The 23,765-nt window shown below is 46.8% G+C and overlaps 1 protein-coding gene across 1 annotated transcript in view; it reads left to right on the top strand.

Moving 5' to 3' along the window:
- AK9 (adenylate kinase 9) overlaps positions 1 to 23,765 on the top strand; it is a 181,604-nt gene that overhangs the window by 42,197 nt on the left and 115,642 nt on the right. The window contains exons 6-8 of the mRNA XM_090037720.1: positions 4,405 to 4,517; positions 7,787 to 7,969; positions 12,780 to 12,905. Of these exons, the coding sequence (XP_089893846.1) occupies positions 4,405 to 4,517; positions 7,787 to 7,969; positions 12,780 to 12,905 (422 nt within the window). The remainder of the gene's footprint in view (positions 1 to 4,404; positions 4,518 to 7,786; positions 7,970 to 12,779; positions 12,906 to 23,765) is intronic.

Below are 23,765 nucleotides of genomic sequence, written 5' to 3'. Positions count from 1 at the left end.
TCGATAAATGTTGTGTGTGTTCTGACTGCTCCACCAACCGGCTGTTCCCCCGTCTCTCTCCCTCTCCTCAGGCCTCCCTATTCCCTGAGACTCAACAATATTGAAATTAGGCCAATTAATAACCCTACAATGGCCTGTAAGTGTTCAAGTGAAAGGAAGAGTCGCACATCTCTCACTTTAAATCAAATGCTAGAAATGATTAAGCTTAGTGAGGAAGGCATGTCGAAAGCCGAGATAGGCCGAAAGCTAGGCCTGTTTCATCAAACAGTTAGCCAAGTTGTGAATGCAAAGGAAAAGTTCTTGAAGGAAATTAAAAGTGCTACTCCAGTGAACACACGAATGACAAGAAAGCGAAACAGCCTTATTGCTGATATGGAGAAAGTTTTAATGCTCTGGATAGAAGATCAAACCAGCCACAACATTCCCTTAAGCCAAAGCCTAATCCAGAGCAAGGCCCTAACTCTCTTCAATTCTATGAAGGCTGAGAGAGGTGAGGAAGCTGCAGAAGAAAAGTTTGAAGCTAGCAGAGGTTGGTTCATGAGGTTTAAGGAAAGAAGCCGTCTCCATAACATAAAAGTACAAGGTGAAGCAGCAAGTGCTGATGTAGAAGCTGCAGCAAGTTATCCAGAAGATAAGATAAGAATAGCTAAGATAATTGATGAAGGTGGCTACACTAAACAACAGATTTTCAATGTAGACGAAACAGCCTTATATTGGAAGAAGATGCCATCTAGGACTTTCATAGCTAGAGAGGAGAAGTCAATGCCTGGCTTCAAAGCTTCAAAGTACAGGCTGACTCTCTTGTTAGGGGCTAATGCAGCTGGTGACTTTAAATTGAAGCCAATGCTCATTTACCATTCTGAAAATCCTACGGCCCTTAAGAATTATGCTAAATCTACTCTGCCTGTGCTCTATAAATGGAACAACAAAGCCTGGATGAGAGCACATCTGTTTACAACATGGTTTACTGAATATTTTAAGCCCACTGTTGAGACCTACTGCTCAGAAAAAAAGATTCCTTTCAAAATATTACTGCTCATTGACAATGCTCCTGGTCACCCAAGAGCTCTGATGGAGATTACAACGAGATTAATGTTGTTTTCATGCCTGCTAACACAATATCTATTCTGCAGCCCATGGATCAAGGAGTAATTTCGACTTTCAAGTCTTATTATTTAAGATATACATTTCGTAAAGCTATAGCTGCCATAGATAGAGATTCCTCTGATGGATCTGGGCAAAGTAAATTGAAAACCTTCTGGAAAGGATTCACCATTCTAGATGCCATTAAGAACATTCGTGGTTCATGGGAGGAGGTCAAAATATCAACATTAACAGGAGTTTGGAAGAAGTTGATTCCAATCCTCATGGATGACTTTGAGGGGTTCAAGACTTCAGTGGAGGAAGTAACTGCAGATGTAGTGGAAATAGCAAGAGAACTAGAATTAGACGTGGAGCCTGAAGATGTGACTGAATTGCTGCAATCTCATGATAAAACTTCAAAGGATGAGGAGTTGCTTCTTATGGATGAGCAAAGAAAGTGGTTTCTTGAGATGGAATCTACTCCTGGTGAAGATGCTGTGAACATTGTTGAAATGACAACAAAGGATTTAGAATATTACATAAACTTAGTTGATGAAGCAGCGGCAGGGTTTGAGAGGATTGACTCCAATTTTGAAAGAAGTTCTACTGTGGGTAAAATGCTATCAAACAGCATCGCATGCTACAGAGAAATCTTTCATGAAAGGAAAAGTCAATCGATGCAGCAAACTTCATTGTTGTCTTATTTTAAGAAATTGGCACAGCCACCCCAGCCTTCAGCAACCACCACCCTGATCAGTCAGCAGCCATCAACATCAAGGCAAGACCCTCCACCAGCAAAAAGATTACGACTCGCTGAAGGCTCAGATGATGGTTAGCATTTTTTAGCAATAAAGTATTTTTTAATTAAGGTATGTACATTGTTTTTTTAGACATAATGCTATTGCACACTTAATAGACTACAGTATAGTGTAAACATAACTTTTATATGCACTGGGAAACCAAAAAATTTGTGTGACTCGCTTTATTGTGATATTTGCTTTATTGCGGTGGTCTGGAACCGAACCCGCAATATCTCCGAGGTATGCCTGTACTCATGTTTCTCTCCTGAGCTTTAACTTTTAAAAGGGCAAGGAACATCCAAATGACAAGAACAAAGTCAACTTTCTAAACCATGTCAGCTCAAGGAATTAGTTTTTCATACCATGGATCTCCCACTTCCCTCAACATAAGGATAATCCTCCAAGACCTGGGATAGTTTAATATATATAAACTCTCTCAGGACCCCTGTCTCCTCAGCATAAGAGCTGACCTTTCAAAATACAGTTCTGAAATTCCTACCTCCTGTGGAACTCACCATCAGAAGTAGTGCAACTCTGTTTGTTTCCAAACCAAAAAAGGGCTTTCTTTAACTCGGTGATTCTCAACAGGGTTGCTGTGAGCCCCCCCCTCAGGTGAAACATCTCTGCATGCAGTTTTGCTGCATTAGGGCTCTAATCAGCCTAAAGCAGGCAGAAGCGCTGCCTCTTCAATAGCCCTTCTTGACCTAGCCTTTCCCACACTTCTCCCAGAAACAGTGGTTCTTGGGACAGTTCCACCTGCACTCCTCTGTTTGCAGGAAGGGAAGGTGGAGGAGGAGGGCTGGGGTGGGGGACAAACAGGGCTGGGCTTCTTAGAACAAGCCAACTCCTGCCTGTTTTGGACTGATCAGAGCCCTAATGCAGCAGGAGCACACAAGTGCCGTAGCCTTTCCTAGGCTGGCTGCACAGCAGGTGCAGGGCTATTTTATTTGAAGGCATCAACACCCAGGGTATGTCTCCAAGTGCCAATTTAAGGTGCATTAGCCATTTTTAAGACATATTAAGAGCGCAGGCCTACACATGCACACCCTTAATGTTCCTTAAAAATGGCAATTTTAGACTATTTGCACCTAAATTTGATACCTGTAAAAGCAGGTATCAAATTTAGGTGTGAATAGCTACAGTGCCTTAACATATGTGTAGACATGCTAAGGTGCTTTAACACTATGTATGTCAATTGACTTGGAACTAACTTTAGTTTCAAGTCGGTCTGCACACTGCATTAATGTTCCCTAGCACGTGTAGACACGTGCCTAAATCACCTTAATGCGCATTAGGCAAATGTGCATTAAGTTTAGGCACATGTAAAAAACATGCATAAGCATTCCTCCAGTTGAGAAGCACTAAGGTGAGTTGAAGCAGTGCCAACAGTGGTTCTCAACCAACGGTGCCGCTACATTCAAAAAAGTGCCTGAGCAGTGCCCTGATTCTGAGAAGATTGAGAATCTCTGCTTTTAACTCTTTCCATTCAGGGCCTCGTATTCTATCATTTCTAATCTCACTAACTCATAATTAGCTCTAATATTTTGCCTGCCACTCTGCAAAAAAAACAAATATTGACATTAGATGGTACTGAGTATGCATTTATCAGTATGAATACCATGTTAAATTATGTAGCGGGGGTGTGGTAATAGAATGGTTATAGCATTTTGCTATGGTTCCGGGGATGTGAGTTCCAGCCCTGCGCTGAATTCATGCCAAATGGTGCCCTCAATTGACCCAGTTGTAAATGGTATCTTCTCATTCAGGCTGAAGAGTTAAAGCAGCTGGATGTGATGCTGACCCTGTCATTCCCTTCTCTGCCATTGGCTACAGAAGCTGGTATACCTTAGCCACACCGGGCTCAATGGCCCATTAGGTCTGAGTACACCCTTGACTTAATTTGATAGTTATGTATATGACTAGTGATTTCAGTATTATTCTGACTTTTTAAAATGGTATTCCAAGCTAACATTTAGCATATATAAAATTTTTAGTGTCCATGTTACAGGGGTGTCTCTTACCCATTGACTCCTCAATCTATATTTTCACTGACTACCTGTCTTGTATGCATACCAGACCAGCCTTTGGCTTCTTTACTTTTCATTCCATCCAGGAAGAGCACACACCAACTGCTGAAACTTCTTTAGTCTAACGAAGGGTTTTTGAACCCAAAAGCTTGCTTAATAATTGTTTTCCAACTATTTAAGTTGGTCTAATAAAAGATATCAGATTCACTCAAAGAACCTTGTCTGCCTAGTGTCCATGTTGACATTTTGTTCTACTTAATACTTAACTGAATTAACATGTTTTAGTAGCCCTTTACTTCTTCTGAAAGTAATGCAGATTAACATCTATTATTTTATTCAGGATAGTTGCAGATAAACTTGGGTTGCCATAACTGTGTAGAATAGATTCTCTGTTACTGCACTATAGATATGATGTTTGAAAATGATGCATATAAATATTTAGTATGTTTCAAATAATTTACCAAAACATACATTTAACAAATTATATTTGGCAGGTTACATTCTAAGTGGATTTCCTTCTCTCTCAGAAGAATACATGACTGTTTTGGAGCAAATAGAGAAAATTAAAAGTTTGAAATTAAAACCAGATTTCTTGATTAACATTAAGGTAATGTAAAATTTAATACCTTGCTATTCATTTTCCTACTTATTCTTAGAGTCATATTCATACAGTGTAAGAGTCAAAGAAACAGACATTTTTTCCCTTAAAGTATGTTGTCTGTTGCTAACAGTCAAATTCTTCTATTTGATTGTGGAATTGTCAGTGAAGTTGTTCTGGGTGATAACATATGGTACTCCTACAATTTCAAGTTATTTCTGTGCACCTTACAAGTTTCAAAAACTAGAATAAAGGATATGTATTTCCATGAAATTATAGTCTTGGATAATGACAGAATTTATGCCTAGGATTATTATAAGGTTAACAATATTTTAAATCAAAGGCAGTGAAAATATTTTAGGGAAAATACTTTGAGATTCACACTTAAATAAGAAGACAAATTACTTTAGCCTTCTTAGTCTAGTACTGTGAAAATATTCTTTATACAGTTTATTTACATATCAAATTTAAACTGAATCAAACTCCTCAGAGCTCTCCAGAAAAATTACTTCAATTACCCAATTAAATTTTCACTGAAATACCAACCAGATACATTTTAAATTTCATAGATTTCATGGATGCTGGGGCTGGAAGGGACCTTACAAGATCATCAGGTGCAGCCCCCTGTCCAAAGGGCAGGCAGTCAGCAGTAGCAGTGTGCAAAGCAGGCCATTTCAATCTGGATTTAGATTTGGCCCGAATCAGGGACAGTGATTTGATTCATTGATTCGGATCACTGTCCTTGATTCAATTCAACCGAATCTGAATCTGAAGATTCAGTGCTGATTTGGAGAATCAGTGATTCGGCCGTAGACATAGCTTTAAATGTTTTTTCTGCATACCTTGAGATACCAGCACAGCTTGTGAATACTGCAATGCTGGGGCAGATGAAGTGTCCCACAGGAGTGTTGGGGGGGCCCTCCACATGCTTGGCAGTGAACCTGGAAGTGGATCGGAAGTACTTCTGGACCACTTCCGGTTCTGTCAGAGAGCGCGCTGGGGGCCCTCCCATGCCTCCCCAGCTCGGTGATCAGCCACAAGGAGACCCTGGGTGCACCCTCCCTCCCCGGACCCAGGAGGCACCAGTCGCCGAGCCAGGGGGATGCGGGGTGGGCCCCCAGTGCAATCCCCAGCAGACCCGGAAGTGCTTCTGGTCTACTTCCGGGTCTGCTGCTTAGCATGCTGGGGAGCCCCCCACACTTCTGTGAGACACTCCATGTGCCCCAGCATTGCAGCACTCACGTGCCACCTGCTACCTAGAGGTAGGTAGAAAAAACATTTAAAGCTGTGTCTATGTCCAAATTGCCGAATCTTTCCAAATCTCTCCGAATCAATTTGGAGGGTTCCGATTTGATTCAGAGAGATTAAAGGGTCCTCTGATTTGATTCAGATTCGGAGGATTGGCCACTGAATTAGGCCAAATCTCCGCTGAATCGAATCAGGGACTGAAGTTTTGCATACCCCTAGTCAGCAGGGGTCAAATGATCCCAGCAAGATAAGCATCCAAGTATTTTTTTTAAAGAAATCCAGAGTAGGTGCCTGCATCACCTCTGGGGGGCAGTCTATTCTAGGCCCTGGGGACTTGGACAGTAAAGTTTTTCCTTATGTCCAGCCTGAAACGGTCTTCTAAGAGTTTGTGACGGTTGCACCTAGTCTTCCCATGGGGTGCCCTGGAGAACAGACATTCTCCCAGTTCCCAGTGCACACCTCTTATATACTTATAGGCTGCCACCAAGTCACCCCTGAGCCTATACTTTTCCAGTAAGAGTCCTGTGTCTCTGAGCCTCTCCTCATAAGGTCTGCTGTCTTGTCCTCTAATCATTTGTGTGGCTCTCCTCTGGACTCTCTTGAGCTTCTCCACGTCCTTTCTAAATTGCGGAGCCTAAAACTGGACACAGTATTCCAGCTGTGGTCTCACCAAGGCCGAGTGAAGTGGGAGGATGACTTCCTGGGTCTTGTTTGAGGTACATCGGAAGATGCAGGCCACAGTTTTGTTTGCTTTGCTGGCTGCGGTGTCACATTGGTGGCTCATGTTCATTTTGTGGTCACTCATGACCCCCAAGTCTCTTTCAGACATGCTGCTATACCCAAAGAAATTTAAGTAACTGCATGCATACGGTGAGTAGTGTTCTTTTTCTAAAGGCCTTAAAGGTCCAAATAATATACTGCAAAAAACAAGGGTTTTTTTGGTGATATCTTTTATTGAACCATCTGTATAGTTGGCAGAGATGTTAGACAAGCTTTCAAGCATAAAGTACTCATCTTCTGTTCACAATACAATATAGTGATATAATAGGTATAAGATAATATACTGAGCTTCTTAAGGAAAGAATCCTAATGCATGTAGTGGGTGTACAAAATGCATCTTAAGAGTTTCTCTGCGTTGCCTGACTGTTGTGTAGGGGCAATTCTAATACCTTTGGGAACAGAAAAACATCTGTGTCTTGGAGGGTGATTCTATTCCTATAATGGTGATACTTATACCCCCAGAGGTGATAACAGAATTGCTGCTACCCTGTAGTAGTCAGATAACTCAGTAAGTCTGAAGCTGCACTTTGGTTTTCTACCAAATTCTTTTCTGGTATAAAAGATTCTCTCTTAGGTCTTTTCCTGATCTATCTTCTAAAATATTGAATGGACTTCCAGAACAACTGTGTGTATCCCAGTGAAAATGTTACATTGTCCATTTATTCTCTTTAAGATTTTACTTATGATTGCTTACTTATATTACATCCTATTGCACAGCAAAGAAAAATTTGCAAAGAGTATGTGCCTTTGGAAAGGCTTGACCAAAAATTCTCTTTGTCTACCTCAAAATGTAGTATGCCAGGTAAGAATCATATAACCTTCCCCAGTACTTGTGACAGAAGCAGGGCAATACCCAGAAGTTTAAAGAATACTTCAAGGGATAGTCATGTACTGTTTTTTTTAATAGTGCAAAATTTCCTTTGACTTAGTATGTTTCAGGGATGAATTTGGTAGCCATGTTGGTTTGAGACAAAAAGAAATGCCAAACTCTAAAGCTCTTGGGTCAAAGATGATTATAAAACGTACCATTTCTGAACCAAGAGTTTTAGAGTTTGGCATTTCACTTAGTAGACATTTTGTGCATTTGTTTATTTGTTTTAAATTTTACCTACCAAGTAATTTAAATTTAAAATATATAAACCAGATGTTTAGAAATTATCTTCTAAAACTAACACAGCATTCAAGGAAAAAGAATAATATTATGAGAACCAACTGATCAAAAGGTTTGTTTTGTATTCTTTCTTAACTAGTGTCCTGACTATGATTTGTGCCAAAGAATCTCTGGGCAAAGACAACATCCTGATTCAGGGGAGATATACGAACGGAACCAGTGGGATCCTGACATTATTGAAAAACGTAAGAAAAAGAAGGAGCAGAGGAAACATGAAGATGAGGAAGATAATGAGGAAGAAGAGCAAGAAGATGAAGAGGAGGTAACTATTTTGAATCTGTTAAATAGATTCTAAGGGTTAGCAGCTGGAAAGAGAAATGAAAAGCCTACAAAGATTTTAAAAAGCCTGTCTTGAATTAGTTTTGTTCTACACCATTTATAAAGCAAGTGTTTTTTTCTGCTTTAAGAGTATAACATTCTAGTATATATATAGTGTATTTTGTAATGCTTGTTTGATAACATTATTTACCAGTATTTGCAGGATGTCAGCTTGTTTGCTGGTTCTTTGTTAGGCTATCATAAACATATTGTCACTTCTTAACCAGTATTTTTTTTCCTCTCCAGAATGAATCATTTTTGCAGTAACCAAAACACAACAACAAAAGCATAGCATTTTTACTGGAGCGGGAAAAAGCTAAAAGGAATATATATTCTCACTACAGAAAATATCAACTGATTATGTATAAATAGTTATAAATAATCCAATGCCTTGAATTTACAAAATATGCACAATAGGTAAAATTCTTTCCTCTGCAGAAGGCAAGGAGGATGACTATTAGCCAGATTCTATTCCATCTATTAGGCACATAAATGAACTTCAATATCCAATGACCCAGCAACACATTTATTTAATGGCATGATGGGATCCGGTCCCTAATCCTAACAATAGAGCTTTCTGCCATGTTACACATGAAAGACAAGCATATGATTTTGGGGTTGGGGATCGGATCTCAGTTGTACCATTATTATTTGGCAGTGCAGGATCCTGATCCTGGGCTCCAGCTGCTCTGGCAAGCCGGAAGGTGGGTGCCTGCAGCCCACCATGAACCAGTACAGCCCTAGGGCTGAGACTGCCTGCCAGTCACCTAATTCAGTCCCAACCCTGGGACCACACTGGAGCCAGTTTGGGTGCCTATACACAAGCTTAGAGGTGGGGAGGGGCCGTATCAATTAGACCAGTCCCCCAACATCCACTTTAATTAATAAATGGCTCATAATCACATGTATGAGCACCCCCAATTGAATGGCCATTTTAAAATGTGGGGAAGGGCACAACATTTTTAAAACATGGGGGGTTAATAGACATGATGGTGAGGCAATGGTGGAGCATTCTATTTAGAATGTGGAACAGACTCAATTAATTGAGTCAGCTCTGATGCATTCTAATTGGAACATGAACCAGCAAAACAATAGGCAGCTTTTGAGACTGACAGTCAGCTGATTCTGGGTCCCAGCCCTGGGACTACACTAAGGCCAATTTCAGAGCCCCATGCATAGGAATGTCAGAAAACTTTGCGTGCAGCCTAGCTACACATGTGTGTTTTTTAAAGTCCTGGCATGATGGGGTCCCAGGATTGGGGAGAGGTTCCATAATTCTAGGATCCATGTGCACCATGGATGTTAGAAAACTACGTGTGCAGCTGCACACATGGTTTTTAAGGGTCCCAGCATATGGGGACCCTGGGATCAGGGAACATCTTCTTGTTACCAGGATCCCTGTGACTGGAATGTGTCCGGTGGTTTACTCTGCAGCTCCCAGGAATCAGGCTGCATGGGACCCTGCCACATGTTTCATTCAAGGTGCAGTGGAAATCAACCACAAAAAGTATTACACAAGTTTTGTGAAATATTTTTGTGGCTGATATCCCATTTTGTCTCAGTAGTTGCCAGACTGTGTGGATGGTTTACTCTTTAAGATGCAATTAACAGCTCAAATAATTTTCAGTAAAAATCTTTCTTGTTTTTTCTCCTCTTGATTATTTCTGTGTATTTAGTTAGCCTGTATGGTATATTTTTCTCTTTTATTATTTATGTGTATTTAGTTAGCCTATGAACAGAATGGCAGGATCCTAGACAAGAGATCTAATACATTCTTCTTCAAAATGTTTTCAGGAAAGGTTCAAAGTAAGTAGAATTCATCCAGAATGGTCCACTCTATTTTTTGGACCTGATCCAGCAAGACACTCCAGTATATATAGTTTTAAGTAGGTGAGCAGTTCCAGTGGGACTCTTCACAGGCTTGATAGGAGTGAGTACCATATACATGTAGAAGTGCTCTGCTGGCATGGATGACTTTCATGCTTTTTTGTTTTTCACTATTTATAGTGTAATTTTTATAGTGCCATAGGTTTACAAAGGGATGTTGGTTGTAGCTGTGTTGGTCTAATGACATAGGCAGACTAGTTTCTTTGGGTAAATGGAATATCTTTTATTAGATCAATGAAATAGCTGGAAAAATTGTTCTTTGCAAGCTTTTGAGCACAAGCACCCATGTTCAGGCATAGAAGGGCTGCTGTTGTTTTGTGTTGTTCTGGATGGAATAGAAGCCAATATGCAAAATGCAGGGCTGTGAAAATGCAAATGCATTGCAGTGAGCATCAGAGGCCAGGGGAGACAATAGGTGTGGGACAGATAGGTGGGGGAGAAAAGGGGGGAATGTTGACCTGGTGATAGAATATAACTGGTAAAATGTAGACAGGTTACCTGGGATTAACGGATGGCAGGCAGGTTATAATGTGCCATACATCCAATGTCTAAATAAATCCAATAGACATTGGATTTATGGCACATTATAACCTGCGTGTCATCTGATGACCCCAGGTAACCTCTCTACACTTCACCAGCTACATTCTATCACCAGGTCAACATTCCCCCACTTCCTCCCCACTTACTCATCTCACATTTATTGTCTCCCATGGCCTCTGATAGGTTTAAAAGGCACTTTACAGAGGTAAAATGTGACCGTGTCCCTACTTCAAGGAGCTTGGAATTTAATGTATATGGAGAACTTAAAAATAAAGTCAGTCCAAAGGTTGGTGAGGGAATTGCTGAGTGCCAAAAAGATGAAGAGAAAAAACACACTGAGAGGCTTTTTTTTAAGAGGCTTTAAAAAGATATGTGACAACTTTTACCAAGAAGAAAATTGCCTTTGCTCACCTGACATCAGGCCACAACACTTGAAGTTCTTAGGAATAAAATTGTTAAATTTTTTTTATTGTGTGCTGTATTTAGTTGCAACATGTTGATGATTACCTTTTATTTAGATTTTAAAAAATGTAACTTAGTGATCTTTCTTGTTTATTTCATTTTATTTCCTTTCCTAACTTCAGTTTACTGTTTTATTAGCATCATACTTTCTTTTTCAATTTATCTCACCAGTCAACATTAGCTAACACAATGTCAAGAACATATTTTTTCTACTAGCCTAAATAAGGTCTTAGGAACACTGGTGCTTTTCTGAAGATGAAAATAATGTCTAGATATTAACAGAAAATCCTAGGGACTGAATATTCAGGTACACCAGAGGAATGTTTGTGTAATTAGGGTATGGGAGAGTAAAGATTGATTTATGTCCTCCTTGCATACCTCATCCTTGAATTACATTCATTCTTTTTTCCACTGAGCTGCTCTGTATTGGACAGGCAAGAATATTTTTAGTAATATCTTTTATTGGATCAACTGTGTATTTGGGATAAATGCTTGACAAGCTTTCAGGCACAAAGTGTCCTACTGTAGGTCCAAGAGAGAAGCAGACACAGTTTGAGCTAAATAACGATAAAATAATGGCTTGTATGTAACCGGGGGTGGATCTAGGATTTGGCTGGAGAAGCCATCCCCAATGCAGCAGAGGCTGCATCCCAGCTCCCAACTTCCTCCCCTACCAACCCACCAGACCATGCTGCAGGAGCCTCTGGGGACTTTTTTAATGTCCCCAAATCAGGTACGCATCTCTCCATGCTCTGTGGCACATCCCCTTCCCTCCCTCTGCCCTTTCCCCACTATCCCATGGTGGTGAAGCTACAAAGCCACTCCTGACCGTTTCAGTCAGGCTACGAGAGACGTGGGTTCAGCTGGGACAACAACACCAGTATCAGCAGAGGGGGGCAGGAGGTGGATTTCTTCACCTTGCCTGGTCCCCCTGGGAGCAGGAACAGGAAAGGGGAACCCCTCTGCCCATCACCTCTGTCACTGTTTCCACCTGAGCTCACCCCACGTAGCCTGGGTGGAGCAGGAAGGAGTGGCTTTGAAGCTTTCCCCACCCCAAGACAGTAGTGGCAGAGGGAAGAGAGGGGAAGGGGAGGAGAGGGGACATGCCTCTGAACAAAGAGGGGATGGAGGGGGATTTTTACGTGCTTTGGAGACTTTAAAGAAGTCCCCAGAGGCTCTCAGGGTGTGATCCAGTAAAAGAGATTGGTGGAGCCATGCCACTGCTCCCCCTCCAGATTCACCCCATCCGTAAATGAAAAATAGTCACTTATAAGCAATGTAGGAGGACTGTAAAGTAGTAGCAAAGAGAAATGTATTTCCTGGATCATCATGGCTCCAACAACACTTCTACCCTGAAGTGCTATGGTTTAAAATACTGGCTAGAGGCTTCTGAGCTCTGTACACTCCAGCCACACCTCTTCCCAACCCAGTGCACAGAATAGCTGTGATCACTGAAATCTGTGATGCACAAAGTCTCCAGTCCCACAGGCCACATGAGTGGCAAGGAGCCAGCCCATGGGCCAGATCCTACATGCAGACATGTGCCCTGGATCCTAGCTCCTCGTGTGATCCAGTGTTCAGGGCCAGATATTTAGCAGCAGAGCATTGTTTGGCAGCATTAATTGTCACTGCTACATTGCTGCCAAATTTCTAGCCCTGTGGAACGCACTCTGGTTCTGTGGGGTGGATCTAGCCGGGGGGAACCATAGGTTCAAGTACCACTCCCCTAAATTAATTAAACCCCAACTGGCTGGTTAAATTAGTATTCTAGCTACAAAGACTTACTTAATCAATCTAGACAGGCTTTGATTTAGTGTGTTAATTATATAGGACATGAAATAAAATATTTATTTTTCTTTCTGTAGGCAACAGCAGATGCATTTATGTTATCAGATATTTTGCCACATTTGGTGCAGAGGCCTGAAGATTTTTTTGAAAATGCAGAAGAAAGGGTTAAACTCTATAAGGACACAATGCTACATGCTCTAGAGGTAAGAGCAAAAATATATCTGAATGTTTCACAACCTGCTTAACTTGCAGAAAGTTACAAAGCTGACCCCTGTAGCTGTGTATAATCCTGGGTACTTTGCAAACCCTCATCCTCACAGTGTGGGGAGGAACCTAACCCTGCAAAGCATCTGGGTACTACTGTCATATTGTTGTGTACACAAATAATCATATAAATATATCATAAAAATATATAAGTTGTATGTTATCTAGGCCTCTCACGTTGTACAAAGATGGAGAGAACCCATAACCCTTCCTCATAACCTTGAATTCTAGATTTTAAAAAAACTGTAATCATAGGAAAGCAGAGCTGGAAGAGGCCTCACAAGGTCATCTAATCCAGCCCCCTGCTCAAAGCAGGATCATCCATGACTAAGCCATCCCAGCCAAGTGTCTGTCTAACCTGCTCTTGAAAATTTCCAAGGAAGGAGATTCCACAGTTGCTCTAAGTAGTCTGTTCCAGTGCTTGACTGCCCTCAGTCAGAAAGTTCCTCCTAACTGCCAACCTCAATTTCCCCAAATGAAGCTTGAGGACATTATTCCTAGTCCTGGTCCCCTCTGCCATGGAGAAAAGCCTATCTCCATCATCTCTAAAATTGCCCTTCAGGTATTCGAACACTGTTATCAACTCCCCCCCTACCCCCTACACACAATCTTCTCTACCCCAAACTAAAAAAACTATAATTCTTTAAGCCTTTCCTCGTAAGTCATGATTCTCAGGCCCCTAATGATTTTTGTTGCTTTGCACTGGACTCTTTCCAAACTATCGACATCCTTCTTGAAGTATAGAGCCCAAAACTGGACATGGGACTCTCAGTGAAGCCTCCCTAGTGCTGAAAAGAGTGAAGCATCACTTCCCTTGATTTGCAAATGACACTTGTGCTAATACAACCCAGTATGCTTCTGGGTTTTTTGCAGCAAAAGCACACTGTTGGCTTATATTCATCTTATGGCCTACTGTAACTCTCAACTCCTTCTCTGCAGTACTGCAGCCTAGCTACTCATTCCCCAGTTTGTATTTGTGCATGCAGTCATTCCATCCCAGGACTAACTTTGCACTTGTCCTTGTTGAATTTCATTTGGTTGATTGTTGAACATTTCTCAGTTTATTCAAGTCTTGCAGGCACTCTAGAGGGCAGGGCTACAATCTATGAAGACTTGAATAAACTGGAGCACCTAACTTGGCATTGTCTGCAAATTTACTAAGCATGTACTCAAACCATTGTCCAAACTATTAATGAAGATATTGAACAATACCAGACCCAGGACAGATAACTGATTTCCTACATACCCTTATGTCTGCCCACAGAACTTTGAGTTTTATGCCTCTTTTTGCCTCTGTAATTGTAACAGGAGGCCTTCCCAGGGCCAGTTAGATGTTGGCTTGCCCACCTGTTCCTGGGCTAACCATCTGCCTCACTTGTCTACCATGCCTTGTTGTTTCATAGTTGGTTCTAATTAGGTGGGAGGCTGCCTATTCTGGCCCCAATGCAAGGGAGCACTATCTGAAGCTCTAATCCTCCCCTACACCACATCTCAAGCCTTGCAGATGGCATCCAGGTGACAAATACTCCTGGCCTACAGCTGAACCAAGCTTAGCCCTCATTGTCAGGCTTCATACATACACACATGCATACCACCCTCCTCTCACTAGGGCCTCTCATTCTCCACCCCCATTACAGGGTCTCCTTCACGCATCGACAACTTATACTGCCTTGCTCCCTCTCAGAGTTGGCCTCTTCAGCCATAGGCTTTATCTAGTGCACACCTTGGGTGGCAGACGTACCGTCTTTTGGGCCTCTTCTGCAACCTTCAGTGGGGTAGTGGCCAGCCAGTTACCCAACTGGGGCCAAGCTTGCCCTGACCCCTCCCGGGGCAACTCTACACACACTCACACAAACACTGGGCTCCCAGCCCTCTGGTTACCCCCTCACTGGGGCTCCACATGTGCCCCCTCACTGGGGTTCCACCTCTCTACTCCTTCACTGGGGCCTACCCTTACTGGGGCTTCACATCTTCTACCCCCTCACTGGGGCTCCACATGTGCCCCCTCACTGGGGCTCCACCTCTCTACTCCTTCACTGGGGCCTAACCTTACTGGGGCTTCACATCTTCTACCCCCTCACTGGGGCTCCACATGTGCCCCCTCACTGGGGCTCCACCTCTCTACTCCTTCACTGGGGCCTAACCTTACTGGGGCTTCACATCTTCTACCCCCTCACTGGGGCTACGGGGCTTCCCTCCCTGGTAGGGTCTCAGGTGGCTGTAGCCATGCCTGGCCCCAAGCCGTGCCTGGCCTGAGGCACCCCGACCCACCTTCCACCAGGGTGGTAACTGGTCTGGTATTTTCCTGGAGGCCCCTGCACCACTGGGAACCCCAGCAGGCTACCCACTCCCAGCAGGGTACAGTTTAAGTCATGCCCAGGACCAAGAGCCTCCCACTCCTACCTACAGATGTTCTCATACAGCAGCTCAGCCAGGAAATGTTTCTGCCTGCCTGTCAGCAGTGAACTGCTCTGCTTATATAGGCAGCCATGGTTCTAAAATGGCTGCCACAATCAAGCACCTGCTGGCTGCTTGACTTGGCCCTTGAAGTGGCAGGCACCAGTAGTGCCCTGCCACAGTGATGATCAAACCCTACTCTTTATTGTCAGAATTACTCTTCCTCTGTTAAGCAGATTAGGACTTCTGTTGCCTCTTGGCAGCTAGTTGACTGTACCTGTAGTCACTCTTATGACTTCAGCTGGCTCAATGACAGGCTTGTGAACCTGGCTTTTGGGCAGCTCAAGAGTTTCCTGGAGCCCATCTTGGGCTTCGCAGGCAGCAAGGATAACAGGATTCTCTACAAACCTGCATATACAGGGGTTGATCAGGGTCTCTGCTCCCATCAATCCCTGATGCCATGAACAGAGCAGTGGTGAGAGTGTTCCTTGCAAGAGGAAAGGAGTCATACCACTGGAGTCCCCTTTGTTAAACTTATAGGTAACCTGTACTGAAGACATTAGTCCAGCAAGGTGTGGCAGATGAGTGAAACAAGTGAAAGAATCGTAAAGGAGACAAGGGTCAAGGTCTTCAGGGCCACCCTTTGGGCTGGTCCTGTCAATGTGTTACAAAAGTAGATGCATTTCAAGATGGATTTTCAAGACTCAAATAGGGTAGAATAGAATTGCACTTATCCACCCAAATTCCCTTAGGGGTCTAACAGGTAGAAAAAAAATCTGCCCCTAAATTTATAGTGCAAAGAGGTGTGATCCAGCAAAAAGGGGAAACTGCTCAGGTGGAAAGGAATTTAAAGTATGTATAAGGTGGCCATGATGCCCCTTGGAGCCTTCTCAACCCTTGCCAACCTAGCTCTCTTTGTGCAATCTTCCCTTCGCTTTCCTGCCATACCTTGAAGTTGTTAACTTTTAGAAAAAGAGAGGGTGCCCCAGGGCTTCCCAAGCCTGATCTTACTCTCATGACTACTGTTGTCCATGATCATTGCCTTAAGGGCCAGTTATGTGGCTCTGACTTCCCCTGTACACCATGGCCATGTCTCACAGTTAGGCTCCAGAGCGGTGAGAGACGCGCGGGTGAAGCCCGCTGCGCCCCTGCTCCCCCGAAGCCCCCCAGACACCCCCTCAGCAGCCGCAGAGCACAGCCGGAGGTAAGCGGGCTCATGGTGGGAAGGGGTTAACTCCTCGCTCCCTGGGACAAGGCGGCTGCGTGGAGCTCGGCCGTGTCAAGCCCCCGCCCAGGCCCCTACTTGGCCCAGCCCCCCAGGGAGAGAGGAGTGAAGGAGGGGGTACTCACCAGTCCCCCTCCTGTAGGGCAAGGCCCCCCAAATCCCGGGCAGGGCCCCCCTGGCCTGAGAAACCAGCGTTCCCTGACGGCAGGTCCACTACGCATGTGCGCAGTTTAAAAGGGCCCGCCAAACAGGGGAAAAAAAAAAAAGGTCAGTTAGGCTCCAGAGCAGTGAGAGACGCACGGGTGAAGCCCGCTGCGCCCCCACTCCCCCGTAGCCCCCCAGACACCCCCTCAGCAGCCGCAGAGCCCCCTGCCAACCCCCAGCACAGCCGGAGGTAAGCGGGCTCGTGGTGGGAAGGGGTTAACTCCTCACTCCCTGGGACTAGGTGGCTGCGTGGAGCCCGGCCAGGTCAAGTCCCCGCCCAGGCCCCTACTTGGCCCAGTCCCCCAGGGAGCCACGCGACCTGAGCCGCGTGAACAGGCTGCGTAAACAGGCGCTTGAGTTAGCGCGGAGTCCATGCAGGAGAGGGCGTGGGAGGGCACGAGACCCTGCCTGCGACCCCCGCAGAGTAGTCAGCCCCAGCCGTAGTCAGCCTACCAGATGCATGACACAGATGGGCACACGCTGCACCCCGAGGGTCCCCTCGGGCTCTGCGGCCCCCCCATTGGGCACCTCAGAGATGGCCACCCAGACGGAGTCCATGGTTCCGGGCTCCACACAGACGGAGCCCCTGGCTCTTGGCTGCGGGGGCTGCCTGTCCCTTTTTCAGACTCTGGGGCCCAGGAGCATGGCCACCTCCCCTTGCAGGGTCTGCTCCCTACTGGGGTCTCTGGCACGCCAGCTGGAGGAGCTCCAGGCTACAGTCCAGAGACTGCACGCCATCAGGGACTGCGAGCAGGAGATAGACTCCTACTGCCAGGCCCTTCTCCCCCGGGAGCTGCAAGGTAGAGCACCGTCTCCCTCCATGACTAAGGAGGACGCTGGGACCTCCCGTTCTGCCCAGTCAGGGGCATGGACCAAGGTGGTCAAGGGCCCTAAGGCCCGCTGCACCAAGGCCCCCCCCTCACCGGAGCTTAGCAACAGGTTCGCACCTCTTGCAGCCCCAGCAGAGCCTGCTGAGTTGCCAGCTCCTGCAGGCAACCCAGGCTCAACCACAGCTACTGCCCCCGCTCTCCCCAAGACAAAGTGAAAGCTGTTTGTTGTGGGAGACTCCATCCTGCGTGGCACTGAGGGGGCAATCTGCCACCCTGTACCCCTTAGCCCGGGAAGTCTGCTGCTTCCCGGGGGCCCGTATCCAAGACATTGCGGAGAGGATCCCGCAGCTCCTCCGGCCCACAGACCACTACCCCATGCTCCTTATTCATGTGGGCACCAATGACACGGCTCGGAGCACCCCCAGCCAGGACAAGAGGCGCTACAGGGATTTGGGAGCGGGGCTTAGGGGACTGGGAGCTCAGGTGGTGTTTTCGTTGATCCTCCCAGTCTCGGGCTATGGGCTGAGGAGGGAAAGGAGGATCCACGCAGTGAACCAAAGACTGTGGAGCTGGTTTCATCGGGAAGGCTTTGGCTTCCATGATCACAGCCCGCTCTTTGGCGAGAGAGGCAGTGAGCTGCTGGAAAGAGATGGCCTCCACCTCTCCCCGCTGGGGAGGAGGCTCTTCTCAGCCAGGCTGGCTGACCTGCTCCACCGGGCTTTAAACTAAGCCCGCAGGGGGATGGGGGGACTACTGCCACTGCTGGCCCACTGAGCAACCCTTGCAAAGCCAGCAGACCAAGGTACTTAAGGGAGCCCAGCCCTGGCACAATCTGTGGGCATGGCAAGAGCCCCCAAGGGCACACTTACTTGCCTGTACACTAATGCCAGGAGCCTGGGCAACAAGCAGGAGGAGCTCATCCTCCTGCTCAGTGCAAAGAATTATGACGTCATTGGGATAACGGAGACCTGGTGGGACTCCACCCATGACTGGACCACGGGTATAGAGGGCTATACCCTATACAGGAGGGATCGTGTTGACAAAAGGGGCAGGGGTGTAGCTCTCTATGTGAAGGAAAGCTACATGTCCCTGCAGGCTGATGTTGGCGACCAGCATGGACAGCTAGAGACCCTCTGGGTAAAAATTCGTGGGGAATACGGCACAGGGGACACAACGGTGGGAGTCTACTACAGACCTCCCACTCAAAGTCCTGAGCTTGACCAGGAGTTCGCCCGGGAACTGACTGAGGCCGCTTGCTCCAGGACCTTGGTTGTCATGGGTGACTTCAATTACCCGGACATCTCCTGGGAAGATCACTCAGCAAAATCCGAGCGGTCACAAAGCTTTCTCTCGTGCGTGGATGACCTCTACCTGACTCAAGAAGTCTATGGGCCAATGAGAGGCAAAGCACTGCTCGAGCTGGTACTGGCTACGGGGGACAACCTAATCACCGACCTAGTGATCGACAGGAAGCTGGGTGACAGCGACCACGAGCTGATCACCTTCACCATCCGCCGTAAAGCTGGCAAGTCAGTCAACAACACAGAAGTCCTTGACTTCAGAAAAGCCGACTTTGACAAGCTCAAGAGGCTTGTCAGTCAGGCCTTTAGGGACCATGACCCTAGGGAGATGGGAGTTCGAGAAGAGTGGTTGCTCCTCAAGGAAGCGATCCTCAATGCACAAGCTAAATCTATTTCAACACGGAGGAAAGGCAGCAAGAAGGCACAGCAGCCCTCCTGGCTCTCCAGGGACCTAGCAGACCTCCTGTGGCTAAAAAGGAAAGCCTACAAAGGATGGAGGATGGGATTCACCTCCAAGGAGGATTATTCTGCTCTGGTCCAGTCCTGCAGGGAGCAAACCAGGAAAGCCAAGGCTGCAACTGAACTCCAACTAGCTTCAAGCATCAAGGACAACAAAAAGTCCTTTTTCAGATATGTGGGGAGCCGGAGGAAAAGCAAGGGCAACGTTGGAACCCTGCTAAACCAGATGGGGCAACTGACAACTGACGCCCAGGAAAAAGCCAACCTATTAAATAGGTACTTTGCGTCAGTCTTTCATCAGTCCCATGGGACGCCCATGCCTGCTATGGGACAGGGAAATCCGGGTGATGGGGATCCCCTACCCTCCATAAATGCTGACCTCATGAAGGAACACCTTGAGAAGCTGGATATCTTCAAGTCAGCCGGCCCTGACAATCTGCACCCCAGGGTACTCAAGGAACTGGCGAGTGTCATAGCCCAGCCCCTGGCATGGAACTTTGAAAACTCCTGGCGCTCTGGTGTAGTGCCCGAAGACTGGAAGAAGGCCAATGTGGTGCCGATCTTCAAGAAAGGGAGGAGAGTGGATCTGGCTAACTACAGGCCCATTAGCCTGACTTCTATCCTGGGGAAGATCTTAGAAAAGTTTATTAAGGAGGCCATCCTTGAGGGACTGGCCCAGGCTAACATCGTAAGGGACAGCCAGCATGGGTTTGTTGCGGGTAGGTCTTGTTTGACCAATCTCATTTCCTTCTATGACCAGGTGACCTATCACCTGGACCAGGGAGAAGAGATTGATGTCATATATCTTGACTTCAAAAAAGCTTTTGATCTGGTATCCCATGATCACCTCTTGGCTAAACTGGCCAGTTGTGGCCTTGGCTCCACCACGATCCGCTGGCTGGGAAATTGGCTCTGTGGTCGGACCCAGAGGGTTGTAATTGATGGCAGTCACTCATCGTGGTGCCCTGTGACCAGTGGGGTCCCTCAAGGCTCTGTCCTTGGACCCATACTGTTCGACATCTTCATTAATGATGTGGACATTGGAGTCAGGAGTGGACTGGCCAAGTTCGCCGATGACACCAAACTTTGGGGCAAAGCATCCACGCCAGAAGATAGGCGAGTGATCCAGGCTGACCTGGACAAGCTCAGCAAATGAGCAGACAAGAACCTGATGATGTTTAACACTGAAAAATGCAAGGTTCTCCACCTTGGGAGGAAAAACCTGCAGCTTCCTTATAGGTTCGGCAGTGCTACGTTGGATAGCACTACAGAAGAAAGAGACTTGGGGGTCATCATTGACCACAAGATGAACATGAGTCTGCAATGCGATGCTGCGGCTAATAAAGCGACCAAAAAGCTGGCTTGCATCCACAGATGCTTCTCGAGCAAATCCCGGGACGTCATTCTCCCCTTGTACTCGGCCTTGGTGAGGCCGCAGCTGGAGTACTGCGTCCAGTTTTGGGCTCCACAATTCAAAAAGGATGTGGAGAAGCTTGAGACAGTCCAGAGGAGAGCCACATACATGAGCAGAGGTCAGGAAAACAGATCTTACGATGATAGGCTGAGAGACATGGGACTCTTTAGCCTGGAAATGCGTAGGTTCAGGGGTGATCTGATGGCCACCTATAAGTTTATCAAGGGTGACCACCAGGATCTGGGGGAACGTTTGTTCACCAGAGCGCCCCAAGGGATGACGAGGTCGAATGGTCACAAACTCCTGCAAGACTGTTTCAGGCTGGACATAAGGAAGAATTTCTTTACTGTCCAAGCCCCCAAGGTCTGGAACAGTCTGCCAGCGGAGGTGGTTCAAGCACCTACATTGAACACCTTCAAGAGTAAATTGGATGCTTATCTTGCTGGGATCCTATGACCCCAGCTGACCCTTTGGGCAGGGGGCTGGACTCGATGATCTCCTGAGGTCCCTTCCAGCCCTGATGTCTATGAAATCTATGAAATCTATATGCTGACGTGTACTTTTTGGGATATGGAGTCCCAGCCCCAGTTCTTGCCCCTCCTGGGCTACAGGTTCTTTGTCCCCCTCAGTCTCCAGCTCTGACCCTGGTCTTTGGCTTCTCTCTCTGGGCCACTCCTAGGCCATCTCTAGCAGTGGCCCACTTTGGCCCTTGCCCTGCTTCTGGGCCAATGAGACCTTCAGGCTCCCTGGCCCGGCTGACAACCACTGATCCTGGGCTACCACATCCCAGGCTCCATGGCCCTGCTGACACCTTCCCCTTCTGGGCCCCAACCTCAGACCTTCTGACTTTACCTACTCAGGCCCTCCTGGGTTCCAGCCTCTCAGGCCCTTCTCACAGTCACCCTTCTGTGGGCACTTCCACCTCCACCCATGTCAGTCTTCAGGCCCCAGACCCTCAGCTGGAGCCCAGGAGGGGCTGTGTAGATTTTCCCTCTGAGCCCCAGGCCCTTTATTCTTCTGCCCTCTCTCTCTCTCTCTCACTGGGACTTCCTTTACTTCCTTTTAGTCCTTTCTACAAACCACTAGTTAAAACTGTAACCCTAGTATTAAGCCCTCTGGCAAACCATACTAAACCCTCTCTGGGTCCAAACCTAAGTAATGGCTACCTGCCTGGATAACCAGACCTCTCTCTGGTAACTGTCACGGCACGGGGTCCTAGGGGCGGCCATGATCTCCCCTTGTGCCCCCTACCATGCCAAGTTTGCGTTAAAGCACCCTTGTATCTCGCCCGCCACGTCTTTGATGTTATGTATTTATAAGGGAGACTGCCTTTTGTCCCCTTGGACCCAGTGCTCTGATGTATCCTGGCCCCTATTCTGTATTGTTTGACTCAGTGCACCCCAGCCTTATGGGCTATGCATGGCTCCAAACGCCCCTTTACCACGCCCCAAGCCTTGCTGATGTACCAGATGTTGTTTGGTCTGTTTCACTCTCCGCGCCCCACCGGCGCTCTGGCTTGTCTCGCAACCTGCGCCCCACCGGCGCTCTGGCTTGTCTCGCAACCTTGCGCCCCACCGGTGCTCTGGCTTGTCTCGCAACCTGCGCCCCACCAGCGCTCTGTCTTGTTTCGCAACCTTGCTCCCCACCAGCACTCTGGCTTGTCTCGCAACCTTGCTCCCCACCGGCACTCTGTCTTGTCTCGCAACCTTGCGCCCCACCGGCACTCTGTCTTGTCTCGCAACCTTGCGCCCCACCGGCGCTCTGGCTTGTCTCACAACCTGCGCCCCACCAGCGCTCTGGCTTGTCTCGCAACCTTGCGCCCCACCGGCGCTCTGGCTTGTCTCGCAACCTTGCGCCCCACCGGCACTCTGGCTTGTCTCGCAACCTTGCGCCCCACCGGCATTCTTCAGTCGATGCCCCCTTTGCCTCAGGGTCCTTGTCACCCCCTTTACTCTGGGATGCTTATCGTGCTGTGCCCGCTCTGGTGCCAGGGTCCCCACACTACCATGGAGCCCCTGTGAGGCCTCCTCCAACCCCTAATAGCCTTGCCCAGTCCTCCAGTATTGAGCAGTAAACAGAAACATAAATTTAAACCATCCAGTTATAACCATATTCAAGTCTATGACAGGGTTTCTCCCTCTCTTACCCATAACAAGTACCCGAGTATCCTGGCCTCTTCCTTCTCGTTGCTCTGGCAGAGTTCCCACCCCTGTGGCTGTTGGTAGGGAACTGCCTCCCTGGCCTCAGCCTGGGTTTATATAGGCTAGGCCCTGCCCCTTTCTGGTCAGCTGACCAACAGCGGTTGCCCCAGCAACCAGTACCTGTGCCTCTTTATAGGAGCAGAGCACTGAGGTGCTCTGCAACAGTAACCCAGGAGCCTGGTAACATTCCCCGATTCCCAGGCCTGCAGAGTTGCTTACCCTAGCTCCAATGTTATCCCAGGAGCCCTACTGCAGCCCTGCTGCCAGGAGCTCCTCTCCCTGTCCCTCTCAGGGCTAGACTGCCTGACCAGCTCAGGACCTGGCTTTATATTGTTCAAGCCCAGCCTCCTTCTGGTCAGCTGACTCTCTAATTGCAACTCCCCCCAACCATCTGCTGGCTGCTTCTCAGGCAGCCTCTCAAAGTGACAGGCATACCAAGCACCCTGTCACAGTGAGCAAACTATCTAGATGACATGGTAGCATTCATCAGTACCTGGAAGGAACATCTCCAGCAGGTCACATCAGTGTTACCTTGGCTTTCAGCCACAGGCCTAATGGCAAATGCCACAGATAAAAACAAACAGTGCTTAGATTTTCTGGTTCAAGCAAATTATGAAAATTGCTTTTGGAACTGATGACCTCCAGGAGCTTCTGGGAAGAAACTTCTCTTTTAATAGTGAAAAATAATTAGATTAAAAATTCCAGAATTATAGTTAAAATAATGTCGTAAGTCAAATCATAGATCATATCAAGTACAAGATATTTTTC

This window comes from Crocodylus siamensis, chromosome 1, assembly GCF_052110815.1.
Source record: "Crocodylus siamensis isolate JL-2025a chromosome 1, ASM5211081v1, whole genome shotgun sequence".
NCBI classification, from domain to species: Eukaryota; Metazoa; Chordata; order Crocodylia; family Crocodylidae; genus Crocodylus; species Crocodylus siamensis.
Note: the sequence above shows the minus strand (reverse complement) of the source record. Positions and strands in the feature narration are given on the sequence as shown.